Here is a 20,803-nt window from a genome sequence, read left to right as displayed (position 1 = left end):
TACCCAATACTACAATACTTCTGCTCACTAAAAACAGATCTACTTTAACCCTTTTTCATGCCCATTTTCGTATTCCTTTCTGGGCACTTACGGTGCTAGAGTTCCTTGTAATTGCGACATGGTTAACTCGCTGCTGTGTCCAGCCGGCAAATCCAATCGGTATGATCACTCGTCCGGTATCTGACAGAGGGAGAGGAGAAAACAAGGGTAAGAGGAAAAGTCTCTGGCAAAAATAATGCGATCTCTCCTCATAATTAAACTCAGCGATGCAGAACGACGAAATCTACGTCATCTTCTCTAACAGCATGTGAAACTAAAGACTCTCTCTCGCTCTCTCGTCTCCTCCAATAAGCGCTCGAAAACACGGAACAGGTGTATTTGTACAACAAACGTGCAGAAATACACCTCAAAAATTCCCTCGGCAGTCCCATGCGTTTCGTCACAAAACCTGGGCAATAATCGCATCATGGATCAAACCCTCACACCAGAGTTCATTACTGCAAAGGAGGATGTCTTTTCAGGAGAGGCACGTTTAGCGCGAAGAATCGGTGCGAATTTTTCCATTGCTCGTCCTTCGTTCCAATCATTTCCAATGCCAGATTTGAAAACGGTGACGTCACACGTGTGGTATAAATAAAGGGAATAAGTCACGGCATGTCAGCAATGTGATTACCTGCGAATTGCGAATCCGAGAGAACTTTGTCATTTTGCTTTGTTGACGATAGTCGCATCTGCCGCGGTAGTTGGATGGCTTTCCTCTGTCAACACAAAAGAAGTAGATCGTATTTCTACCATTATGTACTGGAAGGCAGAAACAGAAAGCAATTTGACGCTTGTTTGTTTACCCAGTGTTGGAAGCGATTTTATCAAACGTAACAGTCCGAAATCAGATTTAGGTACGTAAGCATTCTGTAGTAAAATTGTCTGAAAGTGTCCTGTTCCTCGAAACGTACATAGAAGTGAACTTTTTCTTAGAAATAAAAACTAACTTAACGCGTTGTTTTTATATATTTTTTAAACCGAGAGCATTTTGTAGTAAAAGTTACAGAAAATACTAAATCTGCATCGATATGAACTGTTTTTGTAAACCAAGAAGTCCATTCTACAAGTCTTTATTGCCATAAAACTATGCACATAATTAAACATCATAACAGATATCATCAAATTTTTTAAATGTTCAACGTCTTGACAATTTTTCCAGAGAAATTATATGAGATCATCTTGGTTTTCTTTTACAAATGCTACTTTACACATTACAATCACCAAAAATGATACAAATAAAAAGACTAGATGTTTGTTCAAATAGTACCCTGCATCAGGGGTTATCAAACTTCCCGTGATCTCACTGCATTTTGAACACTTATTGTTAGGCAAGTAATGAAATTTATCAAGATATAAGCAAAACTACATTTTGAAATAAGTTTCCCTGAACTAACAGAAAAAGGAAAAATTCTTCTTATTTTTTAAGACTTCGTCATTTTTAAAAGCTCCGTCATTTTCATGAAAAAAGGGAAGAAAGCTTGTCTTGTTTCTTAAAAACTTATCTTCTCTGAAATATTTACCACTTTGAGAAAATATACATTTTGGTGCTTTTATTCAACTTCCATTTAAATATCAGCATTCGATCGAATAACTATGTCATCTAAAATGGGTGAAATTCGTCAAACCTGAATTATCGAACTTGTGAGGGAGACCAATTTCCAAGACAATATCTCTGCAATTGTGGTATTTGCGTGAGATCATGCGTTTAGTTTCTTGTGTGCTTATTCTGTACATACTCACAATCATCAATACATTGTCACTGTGCCAGGAGACAGTAACGGACGCCCCCATCACCAGAGCAAGAACTTACTATGAAGATGGGGTGCCAGACGTGTCAGATATTTTGCTTCCAGTGGAAGTGAGTGTAGAAGAGAACTCATACAACAACCAAGAAGACGACGAGGTGAATCGTGTTCCTTTATCATACGATCTTCTGACTTTGGAGGAAGAACTGTACGACAAAAAGCATCATCCTCCTGATCATCGGTTTAAACTTATTTCGTTAGACAATCTCGTGCACCTCAACCCTGCTCTGCAAGTGGCGTTGTGGATATTTATCGGAGCCTTGGCTAAAACAGGTGAATATTTCAAAATTTTACTTCGTCTAGAACAGGAACTAAAATAAGTGTTACTCATGGAAAAGGGATCAGGGCATATTTGAAATGTCGGATATGTACTGAGTTGCAAAGTGTAGCCAGCTTGCACTAGATAGAGGGGTCGATCCAGATTTTAGTTTAAGGTCCGCATTTTGCACGGAAAAAAAAGATAGTTTAAGTGAACTTTTTTCCTTTTTGCGAAAAAAAAAAGAGAGAGATTTTTCTTTTACTTATTTTTGTGAAAACAAATCCAGTCATATCGTATTTAGCATGTTTAGCTATCTAAAATCTAATCAGAAAACACTTTGACCTAATCTTACTGAAAATGACTTAGTTTTTTTAATTGATATTTTGATTTCAGACCAGCTGATAGAGATTAAAAGAGATAAAAGAACTTTTGACAAATGAAATTTTGTGAATGGTAAACTTAAAGATGTAAAATTTTATGAAGTGGTCGCTTTTACGATAAAAATTTTTGTGACGCGGCCTCAAAACGGACCCTATTTGTGTTTGAACCGACCCCTGCTACATACTACCCAGTCGTATTCTGACTTGTCTGTGTTTAGATAAGGAAGAGATATTTTAATTTCCTCTATTTGTTTTGGATTTTTCAAAGATTTCTAGGCTCGTGGATCTAGTTAAGCTGAGAGCTAGTCCAGGTGAGAAACAGCAGCAACTGTACTAAAGTTAAAATTTCAAAATTTAGCTTTGGGAGGGGAGATAATCCCCAAAATTTATGCATTCTCGTCCGAACGATTTTCAAAGAAGAGATCGGAGAAACTTCAGTGAGAATTTCTCATCCCGCATTAAATTTTACCCCCTGTAGCAATAATTAAGAGTAAAGAGGTGATATTGGTGATAAGGCATCAATTGGTTGTAAATTAAAATATCAGTGCTAATAATACATTGAACAAACTCCATCAACCTTCTGGGGAATATCGACTATTTTCAAATGTGTGCTTGTAATATATATATATATATATATATATATATATATATATATATATATATATATATATATATATATATATATATATATATATATATATATATATATATATATATATATATATATATATATATATATATATATATATATATATATATATATATATATATATATATAATAAATATATATATATATATATATATATATATATATATATATATATATATATATATATATATATATATATATATATATATATAATATAATATATATATATATATATATATATATATATATATATATATATATATATATATATATAATATAATATATATATATATATATATATATATATATATATATATATATATATATATATATATATATATATATATATATATATATATATATATATATATATATATATATATATATAGAGAGAGAGAGAGAGAGAGAGAGAGAGAGAGAGTGTTTTATGAATCGCATTAAATAGTTCAGATGATGTTACGGGTGAGGCACGAATCAACGCAGATACAGTACTCCATCTCTAATTGTTCTCAAATTATTATTGGTAGGTTGAAAAATATCAAAATCTTAAAAAAATCTTTTATTTATCAAGCTACTAAAATCACTGTACAAAAAATAAGCACATTTCTCAGAAGAAGAAAAATGAAAAAAAAAAAAAAATCCTACTGTATGGCATTAGAATCATTAGAATATCTTATATAACTAAAAACTGAGCGTACGTACCTCTGTATGTACCTATGTATCGATGTTCGAGTTACTTCTCCCAAACTCCAGTAAAGTGACCACCGAGCCAGATATCGATAAATTTGTAATTTTCCCGTCTTTATGTTTGGCTATTTAACATATTCCTCCGATAATAATTAGCAAAGATATCAATTAAAAACTATTAACTATGATACTCGGATTTCGACATAAAATCCCTATTTTTCGAAGGCTTTCCTCCATTCAAATTATTATTCATTGCTTCATCTCAACTTTCCGTAACAATGCTTTTATTAAACTTTGTAGCGCGAAGAAAATTATTCAGAAGAAAGATCTGTTGCCATTTTCTTTCTCGAAAATAAATAATATTCTGGATTTTGTTTTGAGTATTTTCCTGTAATCGGGGGATTTAAAATGTTTCCTTTCTGGTTATTTTTCCGCAATCTGCCCCAAAATTTTACTGATTTTATTTTTATTTATTTATTTATTTATTTTTTGTTCAAGCCTGATTATTGAACACCAGACACTTGACATAACTTTTATTTTCGAGGTAGACCGTGTAAAGCCGGGTGACGCAGCTAGCCTAAATTAAATGGTGAGGTACAAGCGCTGAAAAATTTGCCAAACATGCAAAGCTCGCTACGGTTACTGCCTCTCGGTCCTCCGAGCCGAAGCGGCAAGGCTACGGCGCTGGAGAGAGATCAGCATCACTACCGCTGATCGCTCGCTTCAGCATTTTTTTGTAACTTTCTGTGTTGTACAATTAATCTGTTGATTAAACCATTTTCTAGCGCATTCCATTTTTTTTTTTGTAACGTTATTAGTGAGATAATATTTAGTACTAGTTCAAATAAGGGCTTTAAGATCTAAACAGTTTCTGATCAATAATACTTGAGAATAATTGGAGATAAACCTAGTTACTTAAGTTGATTTGTGCTCCTCGTGAGCTTTTAGGAGGAGCTGTTAGCCTTCTAAGGGGCTTCTCATGAGCTTAGGAGTTTTTATGCCTCTGAAGGGTTACTTTGAGGAGTTACTTTATTCTCAACCAAAAATTGACCGGTTCTCGAGATTTGTGTTCGTCTACGCAAAATTTTTCCTTAAAAAAATAAATAATAAGAAGAAGACAGAAAACGCCATTGTAAAAATCCTATACTATATCTTTATCTTTTACCTGAATTTTGGGAGTATTTTTCTTAGTTTTCAATGATTTTTTCAGCAATGCATGTTACATATGTATGCTTATAATACGATAATTACATTTCTTATTTTTAACTTTCAAATATTTTTGAAGCAGTTCTGTAACAACAAATAAAGTTTTATTTATGTATTTATTAATTCACTTATTATTATTATTATTTTGTAAAAATGTAAGAAAAGGAAAAAAACCTTAGCGATTCGAAAAGAAATTTCACAAGCGTTTAACGATCTGCCGGACGAAAGCTGTTTTTACTGCCAAAAAGGGGAGAGGGACCCCACCGGTGTGTAAAATACCACATGTTTTTAACGGTCCGCAAATGATTTTTTTTTTTTGGTAAAAGAAAAAAAAAGAAGAAAAAAATAATCTCCTGTGCACGAGTTTTTTTTTTTTTTTTTTTTTTTTTAAAGCTCTTTCAAGCTCGCGGGTCAAAAAAGGCTGAGAAACGTTGCTTTAGAAGAGGATACCTGCAGACACCAGGGCTACTAGTACCAACTCTTGCCTCAAAACTGAGGCGAGTTTCTCCTGCAATTGGACTAGTTTTTTCCGAATTTTTAATTTTGGCACTCACACCCCTTTATCATAACTTTTTAATGAAAGCATACCTAGGACCGCAACTAAAAACGCTTTTTGCTGAAACTTGCAAATGTCCACTTGCATCCCTTTGCTTCTTACGACTTCATATAAAACAAAATCTCTTAAAAACGCTGTACTGAATTTATATATAAATTTTATTTAAGTGAGACTTTTATACCCTAAATGTGCTTTTCGTTTTGTATACGTGTTTCCAATTAGATATGGCTATCATAGCTTGTGGTTGAAATGTCAACCACAAGCTATGATAGCCATATATGAATACATTATGAAGCAATTGCTTTGAACTGTCTTCAGATCTTCTAAGACTTTTTGAGGCATAGCACAAATAAATATTCCGTTTGCTTTAAGGCAAAAATACAGGTTTTTTACCCGTAAATAATGCAGTTATAATCGCTAATTGAAACATTTCACCGATACTTTTTCTTACCGTTGAAATCTAATGCGGCTAAATATGAACAATAATTTCTTCACAATATTGCAGTTGCGAGGGAATCGAAATCGTTGCTGTAGCGATGGAAAAATCAATGAATGCCAAAATGATCGAAAATGTAAAAAATTACAGAAAATCAAACTAATGATCAAAATAATACCGAAAATGTACCAGATGAATGAGAATAAAATAATGAGAATTTAAATAATGAAATATGCAAAAAAGAACCAAAAGAAGAAATAAACTCTCCTTCCCTTCACCTCTCCCCACGAAAAAAAAAAAAAAAACGATCAAAAGGGCGCGAACGAATTCTGCTTCAAATCATAATTTCCAAAAGAAGAACAAAATCAAATTTTCCAAAAATGCTTATCTTTATGCACATTTAAGGCGCAGAAAAAAAATCAAATACTTTAGTTATGTTTCCCTTCTTTAAATTTAGTTTCGTAACTGAGGCTCTGCTTTTCGTGTTGCCATTATGAACATAATGTTTCCTGCAATTTTTATAGATTAGGTATAATTGCAACAATTGCCGACACTATAATTTGATTTTATAAGTACTACAATTACAAAACACATAACTACACTGTAACGTGTTGTAATTTTTATCAAGTGAATAAATAAAACATTCGAAGTTTACTTTGTAATTGTAAGAATTTCGATACATGATATTAATTCAATAGCTCATTACTTTGTTTTCAATAAATAAGCATAATATATGCAGAAAGAATCTATAGTAATTGCGTATATTTAATCTTCTATACATGAAGCGAACACGGTTGCAGTTATCGAAAAGCATTAACTGAATTTGTGCAAAGGATTTGAAGATTGAACGTTATTATAATTGAAATTTTAATATTGCTTGATTTTTTTTTTTTTTTTGAATACGTCCTTGTTAATTTAAAGAAACACTGCAGCACACACGCGGAATCTATCGGGACAGGACCATCTTTGGAATTTCTAGAATTGCTGAGTTACACTTGATAATCGCTGTCAATATTACCAAACCATATACAGTGGACGCCGGTTAATTAAATCGGTGGTTAATTGAATCAGCCGCTTCATGAATCAAATTGTCAAAAACAGAATAAAATCCAGCTTGTTTGAATTAGCCGCTTTATTGAATCAGTCACTTTATGGAATCAAAATTGCTTAGAACAAATGTGATTCATATAAGCGGCGGCCACTGTATAATGGAGGGGGCGTGACCTCATGCCAGTATTCATAGGGGACGTAGACCCTGAATCCGCGAGTTGAACGACGTTCCAGTTAAAACAGTTTCGGATACTGTATTCTCAAATGGAAACATGGAAACGATTGTTCTCTGAGAAAAAACTTTTTACGTTCCAATTTTATAAAACCTTTTCCGAATTCGAATCCAAATAGCTTTCGCAGAAGCAGCTTGCTGAACAAACCATGCCGCCTTTGCGGAAAAGCTTTCTTCGGATTCTTTCGATTTCAAGCACGATAAAAATAGCCACTTCTTCACAGAATGTTAAGGAAATCAAATTCAAAGGAAAATGTTGCAAAAGGTGTTACGTAAGGTGGATAGTAGAGATAAACCAGGCTGGACTGCTGATGCTGGCTCGATTTAGATGTCAATTTTTTCAGGAAGAATTCTTATTTGCAAGTATTCACGAGCCCAATCGGGTAATTGAATCTTTAGATAGATTTTTTCGGTTTATACGGAGATTCATTCGAATGATTTGATAACAGGAAGAATGGATTCTCTAGTTTTTTTCTGTGAATGATCTGTTATTGAGAGATTCTTCTGAGAATGATTACATCACCAAATGATTGGTTATCGAATGATTCTTTTGAGTGATCCGTCATTGCGAGATTCGTTTGAATAATTAAACCGTCAAATGGTTCGTCGTCGAGTGATTCTTTAGACTTATATGTTATAGAGGGATTCGTTTGAATTATTTCACAAAACAATAAATGATTTTCGAGTGATCTCTACAAACGATTCGTTATTGAGAGATTCGTTCGAATGATTACATCAACAAATAAATGTTTAAAAAATTTTTTACCTCTTATGGAAAATTTTAATATATATATAATGCTAAAAATGTTGTCCCGAAAATTTAAAAACTTGGTTCTTGACTGGAGTTTAAATTAAATGATTCAATTATGTGTAGCTCAATTTTGTCGTTGTAGAAAATATTTTTTGAAAATAAAAATTGTTTAAAGATTTTATCAAGATAAAGCATTAAGCACAAGTAACATGCTCTTTTTTACCATTTTCTGCCATTTTTTTTAACGAAAATACATGTCTGTCATTGATTTCAACAAATTTAAATAATAACTGCAACTTTAATAGCAACGCTACTGAAAAAAGAAAAAAGAAACTGTCAAAGGATATCGTGATGCAATAGCATTTTGACATTCACGACATTCTTCCGAGACAGCTGTTGTTCACTTTATTTTTCCAGCCCGGCAACACACCGCTGTGAATGCTTTCTGCGCGCTGAATTTCGCACTTTAATTTCGCGTTGTCACCTGCTGCATGTATTATATCAACTTCACGCGCACGCCGCATGCGATTTAAAACTGGAGTTGTCATCGGCATCATGCTTTCCAGAAACTGTGGAGTCAATAGATTGTTGTGACTCACCAAAAAAGTTATATTTTCAAAATGTCGTTCTTATTATTTTTGAGTTTCTTGACCATTACTGGTTATGAATGTTTTGATATTTTTCCTGAACTGATTTATAAGGGACTTTCGTTTACTTTATTTTAACTCTTTTCAATTTTTCCTTTCTCGAACGAAACTCTTTATCCATTTCCCTTCCTTTTTGGAAGAGGGGTGGAGGGTGCTGTAGTATCTATAGTTCATTTTCAAAAGTAATATTCATTATTATCGTAATTGTAAAAACAAGTATGAATTGAAAACAATCGGGAAATTGTTGAATAAAGTTTATGTCTATTGAAAACAATAACAGGAATCAATTAATAGATAAACAAAACAAAATTACGAAGAATAAAAAACAAAGAACCTCTAGCAACTGTAGTAGGTTTTCTGAAGTTACTTTTATGTTGTACAGTTGGTCATAACTAATTAAATTATAAATAAATAGGGGAAGGTCGTTTAGTATCGGACAGCGGGTAGTACCGGACAAAGGCTGCTTCTTAATTTCGCCGCCAGGGGCAGCACGTACTGGGTCAACATAGTGTGCCGTATTGAGGAAGAAAGCCACAGACGCCATATTGGTTCAAATCAACCGTTAGTTCTGGTGTGCAAAGCTAGTTGTTTGTTTGCTGAGAAAATTGCAGTGCACGAACTTAACTTTTGGGACATATATTTACACATAGAGCAAGTTATATTGTTTCATTGTTTTACCTTTAGATTGATAGTATATTAATCTAAGTATTATGAGCTATAAAAGTGTCTAGCTTAAGTAATAACCTAGTGATGGTTAAACAACTGTAGATTTACAGTCGGGTTGTATCGGACAAACCAATTTCGGGTTGTATCGGACAAAGTTAGTGGCACCAAAATAAAATACTGACGGTGTTTTTTCTTTGTCCAAATGGAAAAATCACGACATAAATGGGATGAGAGAAACAAATATGAAAGAAGCCATTGAAAAAGTTGGACTTAATAAAATGACAATTAAAACAGCTAGTGAAAGATATTTAGTCCCAAAACGTACTTTGGGTGATAGGATCAAAGCTTTAAGGGAAAACAAAGAAGTGGTAATGAAGCCTGTCTTAAGAAATCACAAAATTTTCCCAAGAACATTCACAGATGAACAAGAAAAAATACTTTATGATCACATTAAAAATTTAGATAGTCAACTTATACCTTTGAGTAAGAACGGGTTTTTATATTTGGTTTACAAATATGCAGAGCAACTAAATATCAAGCACCGTTTTAATAGAGAAGCCAAGAAAGCTCGTTAAGACTTTTATTATGAATTTATGAAAAGACATGATTTTATGTTCCAAAGTTTAAAATGAATTTGTTTCAGTTAGACCTAAACCAACCATATGCTATATTTTTCAACTTTTATAAAAAATTATTACTTATTTTAGACTTGTATACTATTCTAAGTAACCAACTACTTTATTCGTTTCAATTTTTGCACATTAAAATGTTATTTATGAACTATTTGTTTTTATTTCAACATTTTAATGTTTTGTCCGAAACAACCCTCCAAAATTTAAAATTGGCCAAAAATAGAGTTTGACAAAAATTTGTCTAAACAATACGACTCCATGTTTTTTTAACCAAAACTTACAATTTATGTTAGGTAACTTAGTGCAGCATAATTTAGTGTAAATACTAATTCTTTACAAATAAAACAAAAAGTGTTTTGTAGTTTTGCAGTTTTAAATTAGTAAGTAAAGGGATTTTCAGCTGCACTCTAATAACGAGGATTCCCTCCGTTAAAAATCAGTGGCAAAAAAGATTTCAAGAATCAAAATTCACTTCGTTTCAATAATGTACTAAATAGCAAAGACTGACTGCTAAGATATGCCCAACAGCTCATTGTCCTCAATAGCAAAGACGTTGTCATACGCAAACAGACTCACCTACACAGAAGCTATCAATAGCAACGATCACTCTTAGCTGCTAAGACAATCTAGTAAGCTAGGAAATTGACTACGTTATCCCAGGCAGGCTTTGTGTGCTTACAGTGGATTACCTCTCATGATGGCATCCACGGTAATGATGCCGCTGACCCACTCGCCGCGGAAGGTAGTAACCTCTCCACAGCCCTATCATTAGTTTTAAGAGTCTCAGAGATTCATTCCATGTTTGTTGACAAAGTAAAATCAACTTGGAGGATTCCTCCTGAACACGATTGGTACGCTGAAGAGTATCATGGATTGTCCTTTGCAGAACACCCGCTCAAGACTTGCCCAAACTGCCTTAGCTAGGGCATGATCTGGCCGCATTAGAAGCATGGTCTTCGACCGTTCGACAAGGGCCTTTTATACCTACCCCATGTTCGGATATTGCCTCTCCCTCTCATATTATCTCTTTTACTGGCGCCACCGTGGGGCAAGTGTCAGAGGAGCGTGGGTGTGTTTTTGACCCTTTAGTGTGACACGATTTCTTGGACTTGGTCTAGGGGTCTGGACCAAGGGGAACATCAACAACAACAAGACAATCTCAGAAGTAACGATCTATCATGGAATTTTTTTTTCAAAGACAACTTAAAGTTGCATTATCAGTGTGTCAGATTAATTCTTGCAAAGCACCATATAGCAATAAACAGCAAAGTAAAATCTCGCATTGAGCACACATTTGAGGCAGTGAGAAGCAAAGGGATGTAAGTGTCAAAATTAAACGTTTAGAGATAATCAGTACAAATGGTAGGAGAACCTCTCCAGTGCTTTAGAGCAAGAAATAGTTCTACATAGTAGCTATGGTGGCTCTTGCTATACAGCAGGATTTAGATGAAAAATTTAATGAAAGCCTACCTAGGATCTGAACTTTCAATAGCGTTTACTCGAAACTTTGTCCACTTACATCTCTTTGCTTCTCACTGCCTCATTTACATTACACTCTGAATGTCTGAGCATTTCTAATGTTGAGCATAATGTTAAAACATCTAAAATATTTTTTTCTTAAATCAGTCTGCTGAAAACTTCTGAAAACTGCTGCTGAAAGCATGTTTCCTTTAGGAGCGGATTCAGAGAGGGGGCGGAGGTACTTATATTTCGAAACAATTTCCCTAAAGCATAGACTCCTCTGTTTGAGCCCGAAAATTGTACTTTTACTCCCTCTTTCACATAATGACTCCCTACAACACCCGAAGCTGGATTCCTTCTTGGTTTCCTTCTCTGCTGAAAAAGTCCGTAGAAAACATTATAGAGAAATGCATTTGAATGACACGAACTGAGAGTCTGAACAATGTGCAAACAGTAGTATTGAAATATAGGAAAGTTCATTGCCACTCCCTAGTTCATCCTTTTACGTAAATGTACTTTATTTCGTGCTTAAATAATTGATTGAGAAAAAGGACAGAACTTTTTTTTTTTTTGACTGTACAATCTAAATATCTGAATAGAGTGGTGCAATTAGTAGCATTGCAGCAGACTTGATTTTGCTGCTACTTAAATCATACTTCGAGAAAAAGTTCTCAAAAAGCTTTGAGCTAAGTGGTGCAAAATTTCCAAAAACTCATTGTGTTAGTTGTCAACAAATTGCATTATTTTCAATTCGAAATTTTTCAAGACATTCAAGGTGACAGAAAATTATGCATTCATGTTGTTTTCACACCAATGACGACAAAAACAAAATGTTTCAACTCACTTCAATGGTTATGCATACATTAACTCCTTTATGCCAGCTCATTGGGGGGCTGTCCATTATTTCCGTTATTCAAAATTACTGTCACTTCTTAGAGGACCGTGTTTTGTTAGTTTCGCTGTGATATAAAATGTAAAAACGTATTCTTGCTGTTGGTGTGAGTGGAATAACATTTAGTTTAAAGAATAGTATTTTCTCGCCAACGTAGTCAAAGAGGAATCGGAAAAAGTTCCTCGTTTTAGTTGCCAGCAAGTTGTATTCTTTTGTTGCAAATTCCAAGAAAATCCAAAATTTGGGAAAGTTATGTGTTTTCCGAAAAAAATGACTTGAATGTAATCGAGGCATCCATCACTGTCGCTATGATTAAGATAGCAAATTTCAACGATCACAGACCCGCTAAAGTAACGGATTTTACAAATGCTTAGTATTTATCCAAGACAGAAATAATTGAAACGCTAATTTGTGCTGCATAACTATTCGTTTGTAAGTAATAAAGGGCTGTTTAATGTTTTTAGTCTTTCATGATAGATATACTGAAATTCTGGTAATTTTTCACTCGCTGTTTTAAAATTCGAAGATTCGTTTCTTTTTCTTATAGAACAGTGGTCTTCAACTATATTTTAACAAAAGGCCAAATTTTTATCACAAAAAGACATTGATCAAGTTATACGTATTTCAGCTTAGAGGGAGACACGCCTAAGTTTTAGAACGAATTTCCGTTTAGTTTTAAAATTAGTGAAAATCGATATTTAGCACTAAGTGTAATTGAAATGACGAAACATGATTTAAAAAAATGCAGTTAAGATTTTCAAAAAGGTGATTTTTTTAGTGAGAGTTCTGACATTCTTTCTCTTTTATAACTATGTTCACATTAAAAACACGATTGTACTTAGCTTTGACTTTACACACTTCAATTTGTACAATATATAGTTGTTTTGCAGAATCACAGACGTAAGTGCTGCTAAAAAGGAAAATTGTGAAGAGAGCATGAGACGTGATTGCTGAAAACTGATCTTTTTGAACGTACAAGGCATAAAAATACAATAGTCCAAAGTTCTTAAAATTAAACCTGTAAATCGCTATATTACATTGAAATGCAATAAGTTCCATTTGATACAGTAATGTTTATCGAAATTCCAGCAAATATGGAAAGCAGAGAACATAGGGAAAAAGAGACATGCCATTAAAATCTACACAGCTGGCCACGGGTGGAAGATCACTGTTCTAGAAGATTGTACAAAACAGAAAAGCACGCAAGGAACTCATAACCTTTGACTTCCTAAGCTGTTACCTATATCTATGCACTCAAAGTGAGTTTTACAGAAATTGGACATAGAATTTTAAGTAAATAGTTTGAGGGTACTTCCGCTTTGTGCGCAAAATGAGTACAGTCATTCAATCTTTGTACCACTTCATCTTTTTTAGTACAATTTGTTTTCAAAAGAAACTGTTGAAGACCCAACTCTGCACTCTATTTGGAAAGGTTTTAATGTAAGCCTTTTGTTTCTACAAAATGAGTTGACAACTTTGAACACAAATCATTGTATAATCAAACAATTATTCAGAAGCTATTATTTGGAAGCTACTCTCAAATGCTGACTTTAAAGGTGTTTGAAATCTCTTGTTTTATGTTGTAGTGTTTTATGCGGGCAAAAAATTGTAGAAATGTTCTGATGCTATGAAATAAAAACGAATATTGTTAATTTTTAAAGATTGTACGCTTATTGTTTAAAGTGTGGCTATTTTTACTAAAAAATTTTAATTAGATCACATTTCTGGCATAGTTACTTAAAGTGACCTTTGTTCCTCCTATACACGATGCGGTTTGTTGAATCAACTTTTCGAAAAAAATACTGGTCAATTAGTTGACTGGAGTTTTACGTTTTTTTCACATGTGGCAACTTAATAGCATCAACTTTTCCACTAATAAGCCAAATTTATTCGATCATTGCCCCACAACGCTGTTAAAACTGAACTAAGTTGACTCAACTAGTCTACTCGTGTTTAGAGTGAATGCTTGGCAGTATTCGGATGGGTTGAATCAACTAAAAAGTTGAGAGTGGCGGTACATGTGCCTCGTGTGCCTGATGAGTTGACTGTCGCGTGAAGGATGCCGGGCAATTCCTGCACTTTTCTACCAGGTTACAATACCTGATAACTACCCGTTCGAGAGTTGATTTATCTAAGTTGCTTCGTGTGTAGGAGGCCTAAGAGGCAAGATGCCTTTGAACCAGATAAATAATTTCTTTCAAGTAATTTTTATAATTATTGTTCCTAAACTTTTGATTACTATAAAATAAGTTCCTTCAGTTTTATATGTCGGTAGCACGCGACGAGAATACTAATTATGGAAAACATTTCTAAAGCTGTGTTCTACAATAACCCTTATCTTTTGCCTGAACTTGGTTGACTTTTGGTTTTACTTTTATAGCAAAATTACTTGCACAGTTTCCGTAGCCCGTGATCAAAAACTAATTTACTAAACGAAACGAACTTGATTTATAGAACGATTGAATCCCATATTTATTTCCAGCAATTAATCCTTGATTACAGAACGCTTACTCTGTCAAAAACAGATTCAAAGATTTCCCTTTTTTCAGTTGCAGTCACATTACGCCACACAGTACTTCTTGAAAAAAATGGCTAAAGTGAGTTTAAAATAATAAGGAAAACAGGTTGAACCTAAACAAAAAGAATGGTATTAATTTTGCCACAATCATCTGAAATTTACTGCAGTGAAATGCAGTGTCGAAATGTCAAAGAGGTACTGGAGCATTTCCAACATCTTTCATAAAGATATTTAAGCAGATGTGTAAAAAAAAATAGACAAAGTACTTGATTTTCCTCTCTTTTAAGCAAATACAGAATATGCTAACGTAATATATATATATATATATATATATATATATATATATATATATATATATATATATATATATATATATATATATATATATATATATATATATAATTATGTAGTTTAAAAGCGCCTGATATTTATTCCAATATTATTGGAAATAAACTTTACTAAAACTTATCAGAATAAATTCAGTACCTTTTCGTAACAGACCTTTCGTCAAAAACTACTATATTCAGTCTCGTTTCGGAACTAACTGATTTGGTTATTTTTCAAAACCAAGAATGTGCGAACGAATAAAGGTAAACTTAAATTTACATTTCAGTAAACTCTTATTTATCTGGGCCCTATTAAACCGGACTTCGCTTTATCCGGACAGCCATTCAAATGAACGTACTGTATAAATAAAAGGCGAATAATGTATTTTTTTAGAGCGAATTTAGTGTTGTCAAAGTGCATCATGTTCAATGCATATTAGTTTTTTTGTCTAATGTTAATTGTAAATAAATTAATGTATGCACAATGCACATACTATACTTAAAATATTTTGCTATTGCAGTTTAATACTTCACTCTCTTAAATTCCAAATGAAATTTTTATTGTTTATAGAAGCTTGTTCATGTAGCTCGACTTATTAGTTTATAAGTTACAGTAGACCCTCGTTTTACGCGGGTTTATTTTACGCGATTTCGATTATACGCCGTTTAAGATTTGACACCTTTATTTTATTTTACGCAGATGAGTTACGGTTTTTCGTGGATGCGGCAATGCAAACAGATAAAATTTTCCATTCTTTCAAAATCCAAATTCCTAAAGATTGTAGATTGCGCGTAATCAACTGCATTTTGGCGTGCTAATAATCGAGCTTGGGCCACAGTAGACATTTTATGTTATTAGTTCCGAAGCTCTTTCCAGAAGTAAAGTTATTAAACTGACATAGTTCAGAACTCACTGGAAGAAGAGCTTTTAGGAGTGACAAAGGAGGCCAAAACCAAAGAGGACGCCGACGACGGTGACGCGCAACCAAAAATGTTCACATTGAAAATTTTGAGCCATTCCTAGACAATAAAAATGATATTTCTGATTTGTTTGTGAAGGAAGATTCTATCATGGAAATGACGCTAGTGATCATGGATGAATTAATGCTCTGCAAAGAATTAAGAGAAAAATTCTTAATGACTGCCAAAAGACTATCATAGCCAGCTCCTCTTTATAGACAGGACACGAAATTAATTTATGTTTTTTTTATGCATGTTGTACATGAAAGTCGATATAAGTACACATTAAACTTATACAGTTAATCATCACTAGAATGAAGTATTTTGTTTTCTATGGAACCAAACCCCTATTTTAACACTAGCATTAAGTCTCAATTTATGCGGTTTTGATTTACGCGGCATTTCCGTGGAACGTAACCCCCGCGTAAAACGAGGAACTACTGTATTTTGTTTAATCCGTACTTCATTAATTCGGAAGACCTAAATCCCCTGTTAGTCCGGAGTTATGAGGTTCTATTGTATATAATTATACTGACAGTACTTGAAAACTTAGTAGAAAATTGTTAGTAAATTATGTAATCAGCTAATACGAGAGTACCTTATATTTGTAATATCTTATTGTTTTGTTTCTTAATTTTTTTTACAAATGTGCAATCTTTTTAATGTACTGCCTTTTCTTGTTTAGGTAAGTCTGATTTGGTTCATGATTAACGTAAACAGTTACGGTAAGCAATCAAATTTTCTTCTACAATTCATTTGTTTTAAACAAACTACAGTATCATTACTGAAAAATAGGTTTTCTTCAAGAAAATGCCAAGAATGTGTTTATGTGTATGATTTCGTTGCACATCAATGAACAAAAAAAATTTTTTTTTTTTTGCCCTTCCTTTACACAAAGAGCTATTAAATTTTATTTATGTGGATAACAGAGAGAAAAAAACGTGATAGACTAATGATGTGGTTTTTGTAACCCTACCAACATTTAGCTTATCTTTTATTTTTAATAGGAGATTCATCTTGCCTCGCACCTTTTGCTGTTAATATCATCGTGCACTGCATTCTTACAAATGAAGCAATGTGCATATGTACATGCTAAGACTGCAACTAGCGATCACAAAGAATCACACTTCCTTATATATACAATTTATTAAAATAGATTGTGAATGCAAAACGTTTTCTGGGTTTTACCAGCACTAACCTATAACGGCATTTAATAACTCAAATTAGAACGGAAATTATTTTTATTACGAATAAAATTTTATTTATAGCCTCTATTTGACGTTTAAACTAAACCATAAGAATTTAGTACGGTATTGGTAAGCATTATATATATATATATATATATATATATATATATATATATATATATATATATATATATATATATATACGCAATTTCTACCATTCAATCATCACGAAAACACCATTCTTCAAATAAATCGGAGATGAGTAGTTTGTTTTCTTCTTGTCAAGGAAGCGAGCATTTCTCAGCTCAACCACCTGTCTCTTGAAACGGAACAACATGTCGCAATGGCACTTATTTCGTGCCAGACGTGAATATGTATCAGCTCGGTTTATTAGCACTGTGACCTTAACTGTGCCTTCGCCTTTTGGGCAGCTGGGACGACGACTTAAGAATGCATCTCGACTCAAATGGAAAGCTGTTGTGACCAATCTTCCGATAAGGATCGAGGGACTCTTATCAGCAATATTCCAGATCGCTATCAGCAAACAGGAATGATGTGCCCACGTATGTAAGAGCCTCGTGCAACACTTGCTCAACTTCCTTCCTCTGTTTTTTAAGTGATTCGATTAGACCAAGAGCAAGGTCAAGAAATTCAAACAAACCTTTTGCCGAAAACAAATTTTCATCAAAATAAGCTATTGTTGTTGACTTGAAGGAGGACGTTGGTTCAAAATGATGGAATCCCATAAAAATGGATTTCATTATGCCTTTTGAAGGTTAACGCCATGAAAATAGCGTTTTACCGTTGAAACAGGCGAGCACGGAAACTAATATTTTGTTTAAGAATATATCCGAGGAAAATGAAGAAACTGTTTTGAGATAAAATTTGTGAAATAATTATTGAAGCAGTAAAGAACCGAATTGATGTCATTTCAGAAAATCCATTTAGGTTTCTTCTGTTCTGACGAAAATACACTATAAATTCTGTGATCAAATGGCAAAATGTAGTAAAACATTTTTTTCAAATTTTTCATTACAGCTGTTTAAAAGTTCAATAAATCCGGAAAAATCATAAATTTTTCTTTCGCCTGCAAATTTTCCAACAATGATTCAGAAATTATTATTATTATTATTATTATTTTGGTTGTAGATTATTTGCAGATAAACACATAAAAACAATTCATAACGTAAAAAAATGAATTAAAAAAAAGTCTTAGAACATTTTGCCATCTGACCACAGAATTTAACTCAGTACAGTCTGACCGATTAGATGGAAAAGCAAACATACGGTTTACTGGCGGAAGTGAACGCATCGATTAGTTTTCAGGGATGTCAACTTTTGCATATATATATGTTAGCCTTTAAACTAAGCAGAGTCACTTTAAAATGAGCGGAACACGTCGCATCAATTTTTTTTTTTTTTTTGCTTTTTCCCCTCATTCAGATGAACTCATCTTAGCTGGACATTTGCCAATTCCATATAATCTGTCAGCAGATTTTAACACATAAGCCTGTTTTATTCAGTTCCTACTATTAGTTCACAGTCTCCGATATATCGTCACCTTAGAGCAACAGTAAGACATCTAATTCCGGAAATAACACTAAATTATCCTATGGTTGCTCAAAGGCGACGATATATATCTTGTTCATGTCTTACAGCTCGATTTTCACCCACTTGCTGTGATAGGAATATTTTGAAACTTGGAATGCGCTTTCATACTCGATGACAAAGCAATCTTCTATAATCAAACTAATTAACTATTGGTGTATTCCAATTTTAATCAACATTTTTGCATAAATCCTCTGATATGAGGACGAAAAATATATCCACTGTAATCTGCAGTTTAATATGATCTACGTTATTTTTTCATCATAATCTATTCAACAAATTTATCTACTGACCTTCAACAGTGCAATGTAGCCATTACTTTGTTCGTATCAAATTTAAAAATTAAGGCACATAAAAGTAGCCGTATTAGCAGGGTCGGCTCTAGTAGTTCTGCCGCCCTAGGTGATATTGACAAGTGCCGCACCCCCCACTGAATAATAATAATACTAATATAAAATAAAGATATTTTAATGAAATAAAAATAATAGTAAATTGTTTACATTTAAAGGGAGATTCTAGTTACATTCTAAAATGGGTATGTAAATCCAAGCACTGGTACACACTTTGAATTATATTTTTATTAACATTAAAGCTGTACATCATATGGCGCTGAAACAGATATTAATATTTTCAAAGGATTTTTAAGTCTCGCAATTTGCCGCATATAAAAGTAAATATAAATTCTAGTTTGATTCTGAACTATGTTTTGCATATCCAAGCACTGGTACACATTCTAAATTATTATTACTATTAATATTGTTGTTGTTTTTTTAGCATTGAAGCAGTGAATCTTAGGACGCTGAAACAAATATTCCTACTTAAAAAAAAAAAAAAAAATCAACTTCGAAATCTGCCATCCATGAAAACTGCCGCCCTAGGCGACCGCCTAGGTTGCCTACGCCAAGAGCCGGACCTGCGCATTAACACTGCAAGTTGGTGCAGTTTCCAAAATCAGGCTCTTAATATTACGCTACTAGTTGCCATAGTTCTAAAGTACGAAATGAACTAAGTTACCTTAGCAACAACGGTAAAACGTCTGGTTTTCGACCTTCTAAATCAAAGTGAGCGTTTACCAATTCAGCTATTCAAAAATAACTTACGCGTATTATCTTGTATGTCTCGAACTCTTCTCGCATACTCGTAGGCAACAGACCGTTTAATACCAGTCTAGAACACTGCATGAGAATTCTTCTAAGGAATAGAATTTCGTAACAGAGAGAAAGAAAACCAAAATAATTTCTCCCCATGACGTTATGAGCAAGAACTACACACTGGAGGTTTCTGAGAAATAACTACTGTAGGTTATTAACGCACTAATAATCGCATTACTTTCCAAACCAATAACTCCTTGAGGAATAACTCCCTGGAAAAAGTTTTTTGCATAAAAGAGCATTAATAGGTAAACGAAGCAGTTTCGTACAGTTCTATGAAAAAAATTCGTTGCATAAAACTTATTGCAATTAATAAGATTCTGGAAAATAATCGCACTAATAAAAATTAACATTAATTGAATTATACAGTATTAGCAAATGGACATAATCAGGTGTCCGGTATTTCTAATGATCTCTGATGATTTTAATCTTCCGGTATTTGTGATAAGTAACCGTTTGTCGCGTAACCGTTACAGAGTGAACCGTTCAGAGAATTTCGTCGTAATAAAATACCTAGCTACCGCAGAGGTTTCTAAAGTGGGTGCCGCGACACCCTAGGGTTCCGCAAAGAGTTTATGGTATTAATACATATACATAAAAGAGATGAACTAGAGTGCCACGGGAAAATTCGAATTCTTGTATGGGTGCCGCGAATCAGAAACGTTTGGGAGTCCCTGAGCTACTGAATTATGATTATTTTTT

The 20,803-nt window shown here is 33.4% G+C and overlaps 1 protein-coding gene across 1 annotated transcript in view; it reads left to right on the top strand.

Annotated features, from left to right (window-relative positions):
- Positions 1-448: 448 nt before the first annotated feature.
- Positions 449-20,803, top strand: part of LOC129221161 (Na(+)/H(+) exchanger beta-like) — a 170,886-nt gene continuing 150,531 nt past the window's right edge. The window contains exon 1 of the mRNA XM_054855610.1: positions 449-2,120. Coding sequence (XP_054711585.1) covers positions 1,742-2,120 — 379 coding nt within the window. The 5' untranslated portion in view covers positions 449-1,741. The remainder of the gene's footprint in view (positions 2,121-20,803) is intronic.

This window comes from Uloborus diversus, chromosome 4 (assembly GCF_026930045.1).
Source record: "Uloborus diversus isolate 005 chromosome 4, Udiv.v.3.1, whole genome shotgun sequence".
Taxonomy (NCBI): Eukaryota; Metazoa; Arthropoda; class Arachnida; order Araneae; family Uloboridae; genus Uloborus; species Uloborus diversus.
This window is presented reverse-complemented; position numbering and strand designations above follow the sequence as displayed.